Source organism: Mercenaria mercenaria, chromosome 6 (assembly GCF_021730395.1).
Source record: "Mercenaria mercenaria strain notata chromosome 6, MADL_Memer_1, whole genome shotgun sequence".
NCBI lineage: Eukaryota > Metazoa > Mollusca > Bivalvia > Venerida > Veneridae > Mercenaria > Mercenaria mercenaria.
The window spans coordinates 7446451-7465364 of record NC_069366.1 but is presented as its reverse complement, the minus strand read 5'-3'; the positions used below and the strand labels follow the sequence as shown (position 1 = coordinate 7465364).

The window sequence follows — 18914 nt, the reverse complement described above, 5'->3', positions numbered from 1 at the left end:
CAAGAAGTGTTTCAAAGTTTTTCCCTATATCTAAATCTATGTAAATTATAAAAATTTATAAACAAAGGGCCATAACTCACTCAAAAATTGTTGAACCAGTCTGATTTTCAGAGGGACATAACTAGGGTTCCAATACATCATTCTGACAAAGTTTGGTCAAAATCCCGGGCAGTAGTTTCTGGGGAGATGCGATAACGAGAAATTGTTAACGGATGGACGGAAGGACCACGGACGCAGAGTGATTTGAATAGCCAACCATCAGATGATGGTGGGCTAAAAATCACTGTTGTTCAGTGCCAATTATTTATTGTTAAATAATAACATAAATAGGTGCACATACCTTGTCATGTCATAAAGTTTTTTTTTTTACAATTTATTTGCTGAATTTCAACCATAGATCATTCAAGGCATTGATAAGCTCGCTAATCTTTTATCAACAGTTTATTTTAAAATAGATTAACAGGGCATGAAACAGTATATTCATTTAGAGTTCCTCGGTTATAAAATTTAAGTTTCGGAAGAAAATGTAAGTAATCTTGTGAACGCTGTAGTCAAGACAATTTGACAGTCAGATTGTTTTATATTTGTGAGTGAAAACTTTGAAGGACCAAAATAATGAGGATAAATCACAGTACACAGTCATGTGCACATATTGCCATGTAGTCGCAATAAACATTAATCGTATAAGTACATACATAGGTTTAAATGACTAGAAAATTTGTAATTTTGGAAATTATTTGATAATTTTTACATAAATTAATGAGGAATTGAATCCCCATTTGATACATGTAAGTATTATTTGAATTTATCTCATATTTGAAACAAAATCAGCATTTAAACCAAAATCGGCAGCGATGACAATTTGATCAGAAATTTCCTCCACTATTTTGGTCTTTAGAGTGTTTGATGCAAGTGGAGATATTGCCCATAAGAAAAATAACTCAATATTTCCTAGGATTGCGTCAAATTTATTATTAGTTGAACTAGTGAACGCTGGTATCTGTAAACTTTGATTAAAGTTTTAAGTGAATAGTCTCATTTGATATTTCATTTTCAGCAACATTAACATGAAAATAAACCTATATATTTTGAAAAAGGAGGTCCGTACTCTTAGACAACCCCTAACAGTTTACCCATAAACACTTCCTTATCTGGAATATTGTATTAAACTTTAAACTAAAAACAGGACGAAGTGTTTTCAGGAGAAGTGCCTTCCATAAGTTGTCCTAGGTGTGCCCAGGGTATCTGGAAGGACTTGCCCTCGAGGGTGTTTTACAAGAAGGTTGTCCAGGGATGCCCATCCGAGGACCGAGGGGTAGGGGTCCTTTTGTCTTTGTGACAGCTTCGCTTGTCAATGTCAAAGAATGATTATTATGGACTTACCGAGTAACACAAGTAATACCGTATATAACAGTAAAATGTATAATGATTACACTACCTCTAACGGACACCTCCCCCCCCCCCCCCCCCCCCACCCGTAACCAAAACTGGATCCGCTCCTGAATCCGAGCCGACAGTAGGACAGTTTGACATTAACACATTTTAATATCGCACCGTTTAAATAACAACTTTCTTATCCAGTTGCATTTTCTGTCAAAACAAAAAGATACATACGAAGTCGCTCTTAGGTTGTATCTATGCCTTGTTCTTTTAGGGGGGTTAGCTGCTACCCCATCGCCGGACGATCTGCCTCTTCTTCCCATGTTTGTTTTCAAAGTGTCAACACCGGCTTTTGTGTATTACCGCCGTTTTCAATCAAGCAGAACAGGCACGCGGTTACACACGATTGACTTATCCGTAATAACACTGAATACACTTCGGCGTAGTCCGGGATTGATCGGATAATTATGAGGCCCGTCTGTTATTTTATAATTGTATCATTACGGAATGAACGATAATACATAATGGGTCTTAATAACAGAAAGGTAAGAAAGATTTGCTCGTTTGTAGTGCATACAGGGCTGATATGGACTTTAGATGCATATATAAATTAGAACGTACAGTGGCTTTACATATCAACTAAACAGAACAGTACAACTATCCATTTGAAGAGCTAGAATCATGGAACTCCTTTAAGAATAAGTTAATTAGAATAATTAGTTTCAAGTCATATACACAGTAAAATTGTTTCTGGTAAACAACACCTTCCATAACTGAATTTTGAAAGTAAAAAGTTAATGAAAAAACGTGACAGGCTATGTATACAGTCAAGTTATTAGAAAAGTAAAAATCTCACCATGTTCTCTAAACTAAAAAAGGTTTGATATTTTTTTTTTTTTCAAAAGAAAACTCTAAATACTTTCAGGGATTACATGAATTATATTGTTTGTAGTTCTGAAGAACATAAACATGGTACAACCAAACGTTTTGGGTTTTTTATAAAAAGTATATGCAATTTTAATTCCAATCAAGACACATTTACAAATATCTTTGAATGCTCTTTGAAAACCTTGTATGTCACCTTTTGCATTTCAACAGCATAACTTCCATGAAATATTTGCGAAAACGCTACCATTCGGTTGCTACATAGACAAGCTGCTAGGTTATAATATATTTCTTTTAATTCTTATTTTTGTGCAGTCTACTGGCTATAGTCTTGTTGCTAGAAAATCCAGATTATTTATGTTGGTATTGATCAGCCATAGAAAAATAAATTTAAAATTTAAGCAGATTTGGCCACTTCCTGTTGTACCTAATTAGAAAAATTCAAATGAATTCCAAACTATTTAATGTCTGTCTGTCCGTCCGTTAGCAATTCGTGTCCGCTCTGTAACGTAACTCTTTAACTCCTTGAAGGATTTCGAAGAAATTTGACACAAATGTTCACCACATCGAGACGACGTGCAGAGCGCATGTTTTGGATGGCTCACTTCAAGATCAAGGTAACGGTCATATGAGTTTGTTTCGTGTCCGCTCTGTCGCTCTTGAACTGCTTGAAGGATTTTAAAGAAACTTGACGCAAATGTTTACCACATCGAGACGGCGTGCAGAGTGCATGTTTGGCATGGCTCGCTGCAAGTTCAAGGTCACACTTAGGGGTCAAAGGTCATACCTTCGGGCGTATATTGCTCCGTATTGCGGTGCTCTTGTAAAGGTTAGAGACCACCAATTGTTTTCCCATAGACTTACATTGTAACATTATGGCGTGTACGGCCTTCCATACATCGAAACATGTATATCTAATTTCAAGTTTTTCAAGAACTATCTTAGTTCTACCAAAATATCGGACGAAAAACATATGAATAGTGATACTTTATTTAAGTAATTTCGTGTGAATGAGATGACCCCCTGTTTACATCATTGACATGGCGGGAGAAATTCGTTTGATAAATCTTTTTTTCAATACACATAAAATGTAGCAAATTTTGTCAGAATGTATAATAAAATACTGTAAATACAGTGAAAAAATATCAATTTTGAAAAAATAATCACTTCCTGGGTTTGTTTACATGACTGACCAATCAGAACGCACAGATGTTACCTTATTCCCAGGTATACATTTACCTCATTCCCAGTAAGTTCCCTGTACTTTTTTCAATTGGTGGTCTCTGACCTAAATGTATATTTTAGGACTGGTACCAGAGATGCGTTTATAAATGGAGTTACGGGACTTTATTAAACAAAGCTGAGAACCATTTATTTGTACTGTATAACAGGAAATTATTTTTTGGCATCGATAGATATTGCATGTTGAGGGAAACTGTGTATATACTTGTCATCTAAGAAGAAAAACAACCAATTTGTTTGCGAAGAAATTTTTTTTTCTTTATTAAAAACCGTTTACACAGAAGACAGAAATACAAAAAATACACAAATGTTATCAGAAATATATAAAACAAGAAGGCTTTGATGGCCCTAAATCACCCGAGTGAAAAATTTTGGCAGAGGGTCACACATGGAGAATATATGTGAAATTATTCTGAAATAGGGCCAATGTTTTCTTGTATATTTCAAAGAGAATAACACAATGACCATGTTAAATGTAAACCAGAAAGATCAATATCCAAGTGTTTTCATTGATTTACCTAGTGACCGAGTTTTCGCCCAAGTGACCAAGTTACAAATCTATCATAGATTTTAAACAGCAAAACTTCTTACCAAATATCATGAAGATCAAGTCAAAATGTAACCTTTACAGTGTTTAAGGTTTTTCTACGATTTGACCTAGTGACCTCGTTTTTGACTTTGACCTCAGGCATCTCACTTTTTCGAACTGGCATAAATCTCATAGAGACAAACATTCTTACAAAGATTTATGATGATTAAATAGAAAATGTGGCCTCTGTAATGTTAACAAGGTTTTCTATTATCTGAGTTAGAGATCTGATTTAAGACCTTAGGTAACCCAGTTCTAAAGTTGACCTACGTTTTATAAAGAAAAGACAGACATTCTGACAATTTTATTTGGAGATACAAATGGAAAATGTGTCCTCTAAAGTCTTTAATTGTTTATGATTTGACTTAGTGACCTAGTTTTTGACCTCGGGTAAGCCAGATTTGAATTTGACCTAGATTACACAAAAAATTCTGATAAAGTTTTATAAAGATCATACAGAAAATGTGGCCTTTATTGTGTTTCTATGATGTGACCCAGTGACCTAGTTTTTTACCACACGTAATTCAATTTTTAATTTTACCTATAGTTTATAGAGAGAAATATTCTGACAAACATTTTTCTACAAACAGAAAATGTGCATCTATAGTGTGTTAACAATGTTTTTCTATGATTAAACCTTGTGATCTCGTTTAACACCTCAGGTAATTCAGTCTCAAAATTGACCTAAATTTTATAGCGGAAACATTCTGACAAAGTTTTATGAATATAAACTTTATAAAGTAGAACATGTGGCCTCTAGGGTGTTAATAAGGTTTTGCAGATGACAGAGTAACGAACTCGTCCTAGATTTTATTGAGGGTAACATTCTGACCAAGTTTCATTAAGATTTTGCCAAAATTGTGACCTCTAGAGTGCTAACAGTCGAATTGTTGACGACGGACAACGTACGACGACGGACAAAAGTGATCACAAATAGCTCTTATATAATACATATAAACAAAGAATAAATCGCATTTAACGAATGGTCTATAGAATTGAAAAAAATGGTGTTGAATGATTAAAAGTAGAAACTAGTAAATGATTACAAGACTAAATACTATATTATATTGAGGGTAACATTCTACATTTAATTATAGTTTAATCTTTTTAGTTTAACCAGAAGGTCATAGACCCATTTTTACATATGATTTATTATATACATGGCAACAGTGAACATTTAACCATGAAATAATAAACAAATGAACATATTCGTATGATATGACATAAATGTAAGTATATAACGTTATCTATGAAATAGCTGGTTGTTCTTCCATTTCAGTTTGCCAATGACATGCATATCATTCATATTTTCTTAAGCCTATTGTGAGTAATAATTTCTATTGATGAAAAACAAGATAATATTCTCCAACACTTCATGTATGTTACAATCTGAAATATTAATAAGATTAAAAGCAATGCAGTTGTTAATTGTAGATGAACACTATCTAAATGCATCTATAATATATTGTTTTATATATGCATAAAATGACCTTGATTAAAACGAAAACGAAAGGTCAAGATCAAATTCCACTTAATACACTACACCATTGCTATACTATGAATTGATACAATAAAATTATGACAAAAAGATATATTTTTGTTCCACGGATGGCCGTTCTTGTAAGAAAGCGAAAACACTTTACAAGATTCGACCTGTGGCCGGGATCTTCGCCGAAATTGGCAAATCGTATCTTATTCGAGTAATGACATAGTGCAAGTTAAAGAATTTACTCTGATTTGACTTATTGTTTGTTTTTTTCACTATGTAAATGTTTGCTGGTGTTATCAATATGTATGTTATTGCCTGTAATAGATTTCTGCTAGTGTTGTTTAATATTTCATTCCATTTTATAGAAACTGACCGGTTGTCCTTTGATTAACAACCATTAACAACATATTAGTAACACATACTGTTTGAAAAAATAGCCATGCTTCGTGAAAACCCAACGTACACATAAATTCTTTAACAAAGAACAGAAGTCTTTTATTCTCTATGGGTAATTAAAAGTATCGTGATATATCATAGTGTACATTAGTGTATATTATATAAAATTGAAGTATAATTTAAAAAAATAAGAAATTGTATGTACTTTGCTCCATGTGATATACAAAGATAAATAGACATTCTTAGTAAAATATCTATACATATTAATGCTTAAAAGGTTTTAAAATATCTTTAATAAAATATAAAAAGTTTTTTTTTACAAACCCAAAAATATTAAAGGGCTTCAAAAAGTGCCCGTTTGGAGGAGAAATATTCAAATGGTAAAGCATCTTTATTAGTTTTATCAAAGTTTATTTCAACCAAAGAAGTATAAAATTTAGTATTTATTTTTATAGCTCTTTGTTTCAACATAGAGAAAACTTCAGAACATCCTCAGGTACACGTAGAAATAAAGATACACCAATGACAACAGTATATTATAAAATATATTGTAGTATTAACATACAGTATGGAATTACAAAAAAATTCAGACATGTATATCAACGAGTAATTGTGATATCTATTTACAATGCATATTATCTGTTTAACAAGCTAAAATATAGCAGATTACATAAATATTATACTTCTTGATATAATACAGCAAAAAGAACTTTGGACACTAGCATCCCCACCCACCTAAATATTTCCATAAAGCAATTGTTTAAAAATTATGATACTCCTAAAAATGTTTTAGACATGTTTGTATAAGTTTTACAAAATATGGAATCGCCAAATAAAGCGATTACTTAAAACAGTATTATTTTTGAAATGAGAAAAAACCTTTCTGTCCGTTAGCCTGATCTCTCGGCGTTCTTAATCTAAAGCAGGCTGACATGTGTCTATACTAATGAAGACGTACAATGACCTATAGGAAACTGAACAAAATATTTTAATGCGTTGATATGTACATCAATTTGAAAACGATGAGCTTTAGCAATGTGCTTATGGCATCTCATATATATAAATATGTAAAACTTGCAAGAAAACTGCTTTGTATTGATAAAATTCAACCTTTTAGATACAAAATACATCTTCATTGCATGATGTAGATACATAAGTTGCGTACAAAAAATGTTTTATGACTCTATTAAAAATTAATATTTTTGAAATACATGCAACAAAACTTTTATCCCTTTTATGCATATTTCTGACAATCAAGGGCCATAACTCTAGTTTGACTGACAGATATCAGGAATAAAATCCAAGATGCAAAACTTCACATGTTGAATAATATTCCTATGATGTTTCATGACCCTAGGTCAAATACTTTCAGATACAGGCGACAAAAACGTTCATGCCTATTAATTATGCATATTTTTGACTAAGTCAACGGCCATACCTCTTGTCTTGCTGAATGATATTCCTTGCAAAACTTCAGGTGCAAAACTTCACATGATTAATGATGTATATATATGCCTACAATGTCCAATATTTCTTAGTAAAATATTTTGTCATTATATGAGATACATACGTCGCAAACTTATGCATATTTCTGACTAAGTCAAGGGCCATAACTCTGGACTGGTTGCGCAACTACTCGTGCTGAATGACAATCCTGTGAGGTTTGATGACTCTGGATCAAATACCATTGAATATGCAAGACACAAATTCGGACGGGCGGACAGACGGACAAGGGCAATTCTAAGTGCCGCCCCCACCCCCTAAAAATAAATAAATACTAGTAAATAATAAATAAATAAATAAATTAACTAATTAATCAATAAGAACTGACAGGATGGCATCCAAACTGATAACTGTGTCCGTATGTCTGAAACTGCTTCTATTCCATGACAGTTTTTAAAGAAATATTAACTCACAAGAAAATGTTTTGCTTCCCTACATTATTTCAGAGATCAAAACTGATAACTGTATCATAAAGCAATTAAGATTGAAATTGCGTTCCATTCCATGACACTTTTCAAAGACATTTACTGTATGATTCACAAGAATATACTGAGTACTTCTAGAAACGCAACACTTGGCCTAACTTCAGAATTTTTTAACCTGATAATTGACAAGGAAATCGCACTTACTACTTTTTTGGTTTGATGGTTGGGTTTCTACACGATTTTACCATACTACTACACAAACTTCAAATATACATGTAGAAGGGAAGTATGAAAAATCGAGGGAAAAAGCGTTGCGTTTCTAGATGTACTGAGCACATTATTAGTTTTCTTCCCACTATTTAAGAGAGAAAAATGTATCTTCAGTAACATTTGTAAATTTTTGAAATTGCTTTCTATTCTATGGTTGTCAAAGAAATATATACTAGTTTGATTTCACAAGAAAAATTATAGCTTCCTTACACTATTATTATTATTATTATTATACCAGATTTGTTGAGCGCCCTTTTCATATGGAATATACGTTCAAAGGCGCTTTACAATTAAACACGTGACACATCGCAGATATGTAGGAAAATAACAAAACATGACATATGCAATCACAAAACTGAAACTGAACAATTTGATTAAACGCCTTTTTTATAAATGATATATTCTATGGCGTTGTACATAATAATAAAAAATAATAGTTATTACAACAATATCATAAATGAACAATGATAATATTTACAGCCTTATTGTAACAAACTGCCATGACCGCACCCCCACCCTTGAGGTCGTTTTACCCCTATTGCCCATACCAGTGCTTTAAACATCTGGTACGCCCAGACGGGCTGCATATAGTGGTTCAACCTCCCGGTAAATGGTGCCATCATGTACTGTATTAGATAGAAATAAAACACACTAAGGGTACACAACTGACAACTGTATCATTATAAATATTTGTAAAGTAATTAAGGACTGAAATTGCTTTCTATTTTATAACAGTTTTCAAAGAAATATATAGTTTGATTCAAAAGAATATTTATGACTTTCTCACTCTATCTGAGAAAAAAAAGATAACTGTATAATCATAAATATATGTAAAGTACTGCAGGACTGACTGAAATGGCGTTCTATTCCACAACAGTTTTCATAGAAATATGCTGTATGGTTCACAAGAAAATTTATAGGTTCTTCACACGTTTAAGACAAAAAAAACCTGACAACTGTATCTTTATGAATATTTGTAATAAAGGACTGGAGTTGCTTTCTATTCCATGGTGATTTAAAACAAACTCAGATGCAATCATCGCTAGTCAAGTAAGTACAAGGATAACACTATTCAAAAGACAACTAACTAGCAGCTTTTGAAAGCCAAGAACTTAATTCCTCTAGTCGGGTATATAACATGATATACCCATACTGCCATTATAGAGTGTAAAATTGTCGTTCAGTTACGTCTTTGCAATTGTCTGCCCTACTGGGTGAACAACTGGAATATTTAGAGATTTGCCAAGGTAGTATAACTACATACCTTGTGGGTACATTTACCTCATAGAGGTTCTCTGCATCAACAGTTTTACCAAAAATATAAAGAGATCTGAATCTCCATATATTAACCGGCGTCAAAACTTAGATGCATAGAATTATCAAGGCTTGAATGTCAAGCCTTTTCATGGTAATTGGTGACAAATGAAACATAAAATATAGAATCAGCAAAGTTTAGAACACGTATCAGACACGTAGTCGGTAGAATTTTTGTCCAAGTGTATAATTCAAATAATATAAAACTATAACTTAGTGTTGATCACTGATCTCAAATATTCACTTATTTCCTTTAATGACTTTTAAAATTAAAATTATATCGAATGGATCTGAATTTAAAATGAATCGAAAAATCAGATGGTATTTCCCATTGTTTCAGTTATTGTGCTAAAATTGAAATCGTTTTTCTATTTTTTGTCTTATATTGTATGGAAACCTGGAAGTGATACATATATTTATTTCTCCTATTTGCATACCTAAATCAGTTTGCATACTTGATGCTGTACCGTTCCTATAAATAAATCACAGATAGAAAAAGAAAAACAATGTCTGGTTTTATTTTTGCTGCCATAAAACTGTTGGCCTTTTAAATGTTCCCATCACAAAAATCCTTGTGCGATTCACAATTTGCAGAATACAATAAAACTTATTCTGTTGGTTTCCGGTGCATTGTAAACATATACGGGCTACATAACATTTAATACGCTTGTTTTCAAACCAGTTTCCCTAAAATAACTCTAGACTTCTTCTCATTTGTAGAAAATGCGTTTTGATGGATTAATAGAATCTAGGGCATATCAAATTGAAATTAATTATAATAAAATCAATAGAATAGCATACACAAGTGTAATTAGCATTTGAAAAAGAAGTAGTTACTGTAAAATCATTTAATTTCGTGGGCACGAAAAATCGAAGCTTTGGTTAAAACTACAATTTTATGGGGATATGAATTCGTGGATTTCAACTTTTGATCATAAAATGAATGGGAATTTTACTTGTTCGTTAGGATTAAATTTCGTGGATTGACTCAACTACGAAATTCTCGAAAATTAGTCTCCCACGTATAAATATTCTGGTATTTCAGAACGCTCTCTACGTATATAACTTCAATCAATCTTAAATGGTAAGTAGCCCTTTTACAAACCCCAAGTTATGTTTGCAAAAATAATATCAGTCATTTCCAAAAACTAAAACATCTTAACTACTGTCAGATGCTTCCTGTCTGTATCTGTTAGGATGCAGCTTCACCAGGGGTCCGCTGAATGTGTTGCCATCTTTAAATAAAGAAAAGAATGTTAAGCTAAATAAAACAATGATAAACTATTACATGTATTATGATTATTTAACATTAGTACATTTAGTTTATCATAACTGCTATAAAGCGCAAATAGCTCTAGAATTCACAGAATTTTAATAAAGTAATCTGTGAAATTACTTGCGGTATGCCTCTTCCTTTTTTCAGATCATGCACTCAAGAGTTGCATTTATCATAAAACATATCAAGGTGGATGTTTTCAACGAGGTTCAGTTATTTCTGTACACTTACTTGCATGCATTCAGTTCATCGGCATCGCGGAATTCGAGAACTACTGGTATCTTCCTGTCAGTTATTACGGGATCATTTTCGTCTATGAGTTCTTCTGCCTGACCTTGGATTTGCTCGTTAGGTAAACTAACGTTTTTCCTCGAGAATTCCACATGACCAGCCGGGTTTCTGATATCTACAAGTGGCCTATTTTCTCTTTCTATTTCTGTCTCAGTTTCATCATCAGAATTCCCAACATTCAAAGCGAGCTCCTATAATGTAAATTTCATGACAACAAAATAAAACGACTTGTTATGTAATATTTCTTTATTATAGCTGCGCTGAAACTAAACATTTATTCATTCTGTTCCGTGACATATCAATAAGATCTATATACGAAGATACTTTGGAAGCATAGGGGGCAACAGGGGGCAACATAGCAAAATAAAAGTAGAATCGTTTTTATTGAATCGTGAGAGGAAATGAAAAGAACATGACCTCTCAAGCCCCCTAGCACCGGCTTAAGGGGATTTATATTATGATACAGTTAAATGAATGTCAACATCCAAAAATGACCAGGAAACATAACAACAATTGGTCTTATTAATACAATAATAGCAGATGGAGCATTTCATGATGTCACGCCATATTCGCAATATTTGTCAACTCTCAGAAAGGGGGCTATTATTTTATTCAAAGCCAGTAAAACGTTTTGTTTCTTACTTCGCTTGAATTGTTTCCAATCCGGTTATATGTATCTTGTCCTTGATTTAAGTCACCCTCACCCAAAATAGGATGTCTGTCGGGCGGAATAGCATTCGGTCTTATTATCGGCTGTGTCCTTTCGCCTGTCCTTTGCCTGTGCTCACACAACCATCTCCAAACCAGAAAACAAAGCAGGCCCAGTGTAATCAGTATACAAATGCTGACAACTAGTACTACGAACCACTTTCCATCCCACAGAGCAATGACAACTTCATTCTCGTTCGTCTCGTGCGAACTAGGGTCTGTAGTTGATGGTGTACGGTCAAAATCTGTAAAACATGGTTCATTGCTTGGAGCACAAATATAAGATAAGACAAACTTCGTGCGGTGGCATTTCACCAGCATGGATTACAAATGTTTTCTATCGTTCCAGGTATTTAGTCGCATTTTCGTCGTCATCTATCTTAGATCTATCATCAACGACTAAGAACAGTTCTTCCGCGATCTTTGTTGTTTTATTGTGATCTAAGTACATGTCTATTGCTTTCCTTATTGAAGCATTCGGAATAAAGCTACTATCGCCACGGATACGTAGATATTTAAAGGTCCATTACTAAGGGAAAGTGAATTAGCATTTTTTTTCATAGCCAGTGCATAGACTTCTGCAAGACACTAAATAATGAAGATTGGCAGGTCAAAATTTACAGAAGGTCTTTGGAACTCAAAGAAATGTATGTGTATTATGTTGAAATTTCAATGAATCGACAGAATGACCCCCCAGGTCTTTTTAACTTTCTTCATACTTCATAGAAAAATAATTGTACATATACTGCGATTTATTTCGAATTTCTACTTACCAACTTTCATTTTCCAATAAAATGAAATAGTTTCTGTGCTTTTTAAAAGAAATTAAAATGTTCACTTTCCTTAGTATTGGACCTTTAAACTTAGCAAATGCGTCTATCCAACTTGAATCATCTTTTGTGAATTTCATCATATTTGCAGAAGGTGTATTGCTTATACAAACTATAATAATTTCGGAACAATTAGGTATTTCTGTAATAAGACGCAATAAGAAATTCTTCTGTCGTAAAAATGATGCTTCTGTTCCAGAGTGCCATTAAATGAGACCTTTGAAGTTTAAACATGTTGGTTGATGACCAGGCTGCCGAGAAGCTGTAATATTACATAATCCATTACGCGAGTCCATCCAAGACACAACTCGAGATTTCAACGCAATAAGGGCGTATCTACATATAATTATTATATGCAGATACGCCCTTATTGCGTTGAACCCTCGAACTGTAGTATTACCCCGAGTACACTATTAATATATGTATTGGATTTTCCAATTTTATGATACTATCTTAAGAATTGGATTTCCTCTATAGTACTATAAATAAATAATCTGATAAAAAAGCATTTTTTTTTATTGAAAACCACAATTTAAAAATCGTAAATGTATTTCATTTGGTAGATTCTAGATCTATATAATATTTAACAGATCGTTTTTAAAGAAACCTTGTTTGTATTTTCATTCAGAAATCAAATTTAAAAAGAAAAGTAAAAATTTTTTTTAAAAAGATACCCTGAGGAAAAGTAAGAATATAACCAATCAATGTCAATAAGGCTAATATACGCAGCTCCAGTCTATTTGATATATCCATAGCAAAATCTGCTGTATAACGGTAATAAAACTGTTCTGTCACACCCAAGCGTATTATCAATAGATGGGCTCGATTCATACAAAATGGACTATCCCGGATCACATGATCGATACACCAAAGTGTCTTCCCGAAGTGTAACGAATCGATGCGCGATTTAAACGTGCCCGAATCGGGCGAAGTCGGTATAACGGGATACAGAACCTGGCCCATTTCGTGAGATATTTTCAGGTAACCATAGTGTCAGGCTGGTGTATTTTGGCAGCAGAGATTTCCGCAAAAAATACGTTGGTACCAGTGCGAGAAAAATTGTAAAAATATAAATTTGAGAAACGGTAGGGGAGAGTGACTGAGTAGAGCGAATATACTAAGCATTCCATCGTACAAGGAGAAAACAATATCGGTTTTAACGTTATATTTGGTTTTATCTGTAAATGACTGACCTAAGCGTTTATTTTCATATGTTTGGGTTAAACAATATTTTATTCAGTATAATTACAGTTGTTACAATAATACATATAGCAACATTAAGGATTGAGTAGGAAGCTATAGTAGCTTTTTTATAAACTCTCTCCCTGAGAGTTTATAGCATGGAGCTAGACTAAAACAACAGCGAACCCCAACTGCTTCAAAATTCAAGATTTTATTTCAAAGTCATATCTCATTTAAAGTATCTGAGACATAAAACTAACTTATTGAGCATATAAAAGCAATGCTAAAAATTACAGAAAAAAATATTTTATTATGTTAGAATGTAAAGTATGACTGGTTCAAGAATATCGATTAGTTAGTTTTTAATAACTATATGCATGAATACTACAGAATTATAATTGTAATACAATTATTCTTAGAGATAAATGTCAATAAAAAGTTTGCAATGTTTTTTTTTTTTTTGTTTTTTTTCATACATGAATATTAAAAAAATCATCCTACATACTCCAAAAATATCTTAGAAATGATGCCATGTCATCATTACCTACAAACAGAACTTCAATTTAAACTGAAAGATAGCAATTACACTTAAATGGTTTGTGCGTAGCTGGTTGAATTTAAAGAGGGGATACCAATAAAATCTCTGACTTTTTGTATGTTGTAAGAAAACCTTGTAGATTTGGACTTCAGTATCGTCTTAAGAAAGTGATATAGATATGCCGATACCTAGATAACGAGCTCGAAGTGTACGACTATGCACGTACGTGGGGGTGGGGTCTACTCGAAAGATAGAATTTTATTGTCGATGCGACCATATTACCAGTGTATATTATATCCTAGTAACCGTATAGAAATATGGACTGCATACCCAGCATTGAGAAAAAAAACTGTCGCACATCCCCCTACATCCCCCACTCAGTTATTATCAAAAGGGGGCATCTCCATGCGAAAGTTGCATGGTGCTCATCATTTGGAACCACGCGTCTTCGTGGTTTTCAATTGATTACAAGCATCTGTATAGTACAATAACAAAAAGCCGATCTCAGAAAATTAATAATGTAATCACAAATATTTACAAGATCAAAACTAAAACCAAATAACAGCATTTCTCTCTCTTTTACTTTTATCTCTAGTCCTCTTCTACAGCTTGTCTGTGCCTGAAATAAAATGTAAAAACTGGTCAGATAAATTCATACAAATTCTAACATTTGGAGAATAATATCTAGGCTTTCGTCCTCCAAAGACTATTCACAAGGAAACATTCGGTGTCTTAAATTTGTTCAAGAACATTTGAGTAAATTCATAACTATTTTTAAGTTATCGTACTTTTTGTAAAAAATATGTTGCTAATTTAATTATTCATATATGTATAATTGTAGCATTTAATTATTTTTGCACACAACAAAATCAGACAGTCTTAAGTAAGGTATTGAGGAAAGGACCATCCCACTCCCACCCCAACCCTTTGATTAATATCAAAATTTCTATACATTCGGGCAACTAAATAAAAGCTGAATAGTTTCTCTTGTCTTAAAATTAAAAGTAAAAATGTCTGACCAGCAATGCAGTCCACTGCGACAATAGACTCCAAGAATGCCAAACACTGAATCATCACCAAAGGCCTGGGATTCGTCGAGATGTGCAAAAGAGTCAGCCGTGTCATTCTGAGTGTTAAAATCACTGCAGGTAATGGAGCTCTCATTTCTTTCTTGGCCACGGTCTTCGCCATCTGCTTCCGGACTTTCTTCAATGATCTGAGAAGCTGCATAAAGGTTAGGATCGCTTCCATCCTGGTTGGTCTCAACAAGCTCCTCTACTACATGTAATCGGTTATCTGCGTATATGTGGATGTCATCTGTTCTGGCATCAGATGAGTTGACAGTAAGATCGGTATCTTCCATCACTTTTCCGTTATCACATCTAGTAAGACTGTGATTGAGTCTGTGAACTTCCATGGCATCAGTGTCAGTATCCTTTGGCGTATCATGACTGGAATAACATATATTCATATGGTCGTGTTTGTATTCTTCTCGTTTATGTTTCTGTCCATTTTTATAATTCAGACGGGTTTCTGTACTAAGATATGTCGTGCGGAAAACCCCAACATCTTTTACATTACTATTCTGTCTTTGGGCATCTTCAGTTGTCTGAAGGTTCATCATACTAGGTGATGATAGTAATTCAAAATGTCCAACATTTCCACTCACAACGGGATCATTCAGATCCATTTGGTCTTGTCTTAACTCTTCCAGTATCATTTTTTGTGCACTCTTGACATTCAAGAAGGGTTTTCCTCTAGTATCTGACGTGTGAAATTTCAGTCTAAGTACATCTTCAATTTTCTGGAGGTCAAATGTACAAGGTGATGTCAGTAAGTCAATTTTTCCAAAACTTCCATTCACCTTCTGATCATTCAGATCCACTAGTAATTCCAAGAGTCCAACATTTCCATTCACCTTTGGATCAATAATCGAATTGTCGCCTACCTCGGGATCGAAAACGGGCTTTCCAACATTTTTACATGCTGGCATCATTAGAATCTTCTCTTTAGTTTTCCTCCTTGCTTTTTTGTATGGCTTACCGAGCTGCCTTATTGGTTTATTGACTTCAGATTCAGTATCATCGCGATGGCCGATAGCATTAGAAACAACAAGGTCTTTATCAGGGTGCTTCAAGTGGGTGTCACCACTGTCTCCAATTTGTTTGCTGTTAACAACAAAGGACATTTTGTTATTCAAGCTGTTGTCATGACTGGCATCATTCTTATCTAGGGCTCCAACTTCAGTGGTTTCTTCAAATTTTCCTTTTCTTTTGAGGTTATTTCCAGAAACACTTTTTACTGCAGTGTCATCTTTTCCATTCATTGCAGCTGTGGTTGCAATCGCTTTGCAATATTTTCTATTTGCATTCAGTTCTTGCATGTCAAAATGACGCTTTAAGTCCATGATACTGTCGTCAATATCTGTGTGGTTGTGTGAGAAAGTGGTAGCTGACTTTGAGGCTTGTGTCATCCATATGGCTCCAGACGATTTACATGTCCCTATGCATTCATATCGGGATATTTGCATTTCCGAGACGGTCACCTCTGCTGTTAGCATGGACGGTACAGTATGCTGATTACTACTGGACATGCCACATGACGCTTGTGCAAATGATGTAGGGATGTATGACTGTTTCATAGATGTTGGCCACAACAGATGATTTACATTCAAAGCCAGCTCTGTAAACACAAATAAAATACAAAAGGAACTGTTTGGAACTATGGCTTATTTGGTGAAGCATATTCATGACTTTCTTCTAAAGGTTAAAAGCTTTTTCATCATATATTTTATAATTTAAAAAGGCTCTACGACACAGATGTAAGCAATAGAGAATGTTTGCTATTGCTGAAAACTATACGGAGATCAATTGTTTTATTCTCTAACCAAATCAGCTTGAATATTTGACATATATTATAAATTAGTTACGTCGGGGTTTTCCTAGTACTACATGTACTGAGATGGAATACTTCTCTTATTCTCTCGAGAGATGGAATAATTCTCTTATTCTCTCGAGAGATGGAATAATTCATGTGTTCCACTCGGCATTTTATCATAAGTGGAATAACACTGAGGTTTTTCTAATTGATACATAAAATGAGAAAGAATGATTCCCTTATACCATCCTGAGATTAATTAACATAAGCATTGTCTGAATATGTCTCTAAACTGTGTTATTATTATTATTATTATTATTGATAATGTTTAATTTCTAAGAATACAGTAATTTGCTATTTCAAATCTATAGTTTTATATAAAATCTATTAATTGATTGTTTTACAATCTAACAGAAAAATTGTTATTAATAACATTTTTGCCGAAGTCAAAAGTTAGTCTTTTAATATACGTTTATAAAAAAAAGACAAAAGACAAAGGAAAGACAGTTTTGTTACGGAAATTGTTTTGAAAGGTTTTCATTTTTTTAACTTGTCTCCGTCTTAATATAAGGCTGAGACAATGGCTGATGCAAGTAAATATTCATTAGAAACTATACAGATTTAAAAGTGAGTGTCACTTTATAAAGTTTACATAACTCATCCAGAACAAAGACATCATTAAAAAGGTATAGAAATAGAAGTACAGTTTGTAATTTTTAGTAGACATTAGTTGGGTAGATAATGAAGTTTTTTTATTTTCACGTTTCAGCTTCGAATATTTCCTGGAGTAAAGTGTTACTAGGGATGAAGTTTTCTAAACAAAGGTAAAACATATATTTCAGTATATAATGCCCGACATATCAAGTCTTGAAAATAAAAAAAATGAGGATTATTAAATTTTCTGCTGGTTTTACTTCCAACTTGTCCCGGTCTCCATTAGAATGAACTATTTTGCGTTGCATCTTGAAAACAGATCAAAATTGAAACTAACCTTGCACTTTGTTTACTGTTAAATTTTCTTCGTTCATTTTCGCATAACTCTACTCAGAAACATGATTTTTTTCTCCATAGTGGTTCACTGCTGCATATAACATATCCAACAATGGGTCAATGTTGCTTAACTATAGCGACAACGTCATTCATGACGCAGCTATTTGACGTTAAAAGACGTCAGTTCTTTGATACCTTTCTGTTATGTACGTTTTCTTTGTATATTTTTCTTTTCTTTTTCATGCAAACTCTTAATCTCTTTGAATCTAAAGTTTGTCATACAATACCAGACCGGGGTTCGGAGCCAGAGACAAAGAATTAGCAAAACATGCACCACCTCCTTAAAACAAGAGTTTCGGGTCTATACCGATAATCATATTAGTATTTTGCTCACTATTTTAACAACCATAATGATGATGATGATGATGATGATAATAATAATAATAATAATAATAATAATAATAATAATGATAATAATGATAATAAAAATAATAACACTCTTTATTTTTAAGACGGCGGTAAGTCATTAAGAAAACACATCAAGAAACAACATAGATATCTTATATTTCAACAATGAGGTCTCATTTGGATAATATACAGTAATATAGTGAATTAAAAATTCTTCAGGTTAAATAAAAGCATATTTTTCTAATTGCAAAATACATTATCACGTCGACAGGTATCAAATTTAAGTCCAATACAGTAAATATTCGTTGATATCGTGTACGG

The 18914-nt window shown here is 33.3% G+C and overlaps 3 protein-coding genes across 3 annotated transcripts in view; all 3 read right to left on the bottom strand.

The window, feature by feature from the left end:
• The window catches only part of LOC123549837 (protein-glutamine gamma-glutamyltransferase 4-like), a 45612-nt gene extending 43836 nt beyond the window's left edge, over positions 1-1776 (bottom strand). The window contains exon 1 of the mRNA XM_045338275.2: positions 1615-1776. Within this exon, the coding sequence (XP_045194210.2) occupies positions 1615-1703 (89 nt within the window). The 5' untranslated portion in view covers positions 1704-1776. The remainder of the gene's footprint in view (positions 1-1614) is intronic.
• A 1963-nt stretch (positions 1777-3739) lies between these two features.
• Positions 3740-13561, bottom strand: LOC123550718 (uncharacterized). The gene is made up of 4 exons (XM_045339146.2): positions 13273-13561; positions 11703-12013; positions 11001-11251; positions 3740-10728 (listed from the first exon to the last, which is right to left on the bottom strand). The coding sequence occupies exons 1-4, from the start codon at positions 13559-13561 to the stop codon at positions 10686-10688; spliced, it is 894 nt and encodes a 297-aa protein (XP_045195081.2). The 3' UTR covers positions 3740-10685.
• Positions 13562-14820: 1259 nt separating this feature from the next.
• LOC123550356 (uncharacterized) lies at positions 14821-18463 on the bottom strand. The gene is made up of 3 exons (XM_045338787.2): positions 18187-18463; positions 15338-17000; positions 14821-14937 (listed from the first exon to the last, which is right to left on the bottom strand). The coding sequence occupies exons 1-3, from the start codon at positions 18221-18223 to the stop codon at positions 14910-14912; spliced, it is 1728 nt and encodes a 575-aa protein (XP_045194722.1). The 5' UTR covers positions 18224-18463; the 3' UTR covers positions 14821-14909.
• Between the last annotated feature and the right edge of the window lie 451 nt (positions 18464-18914).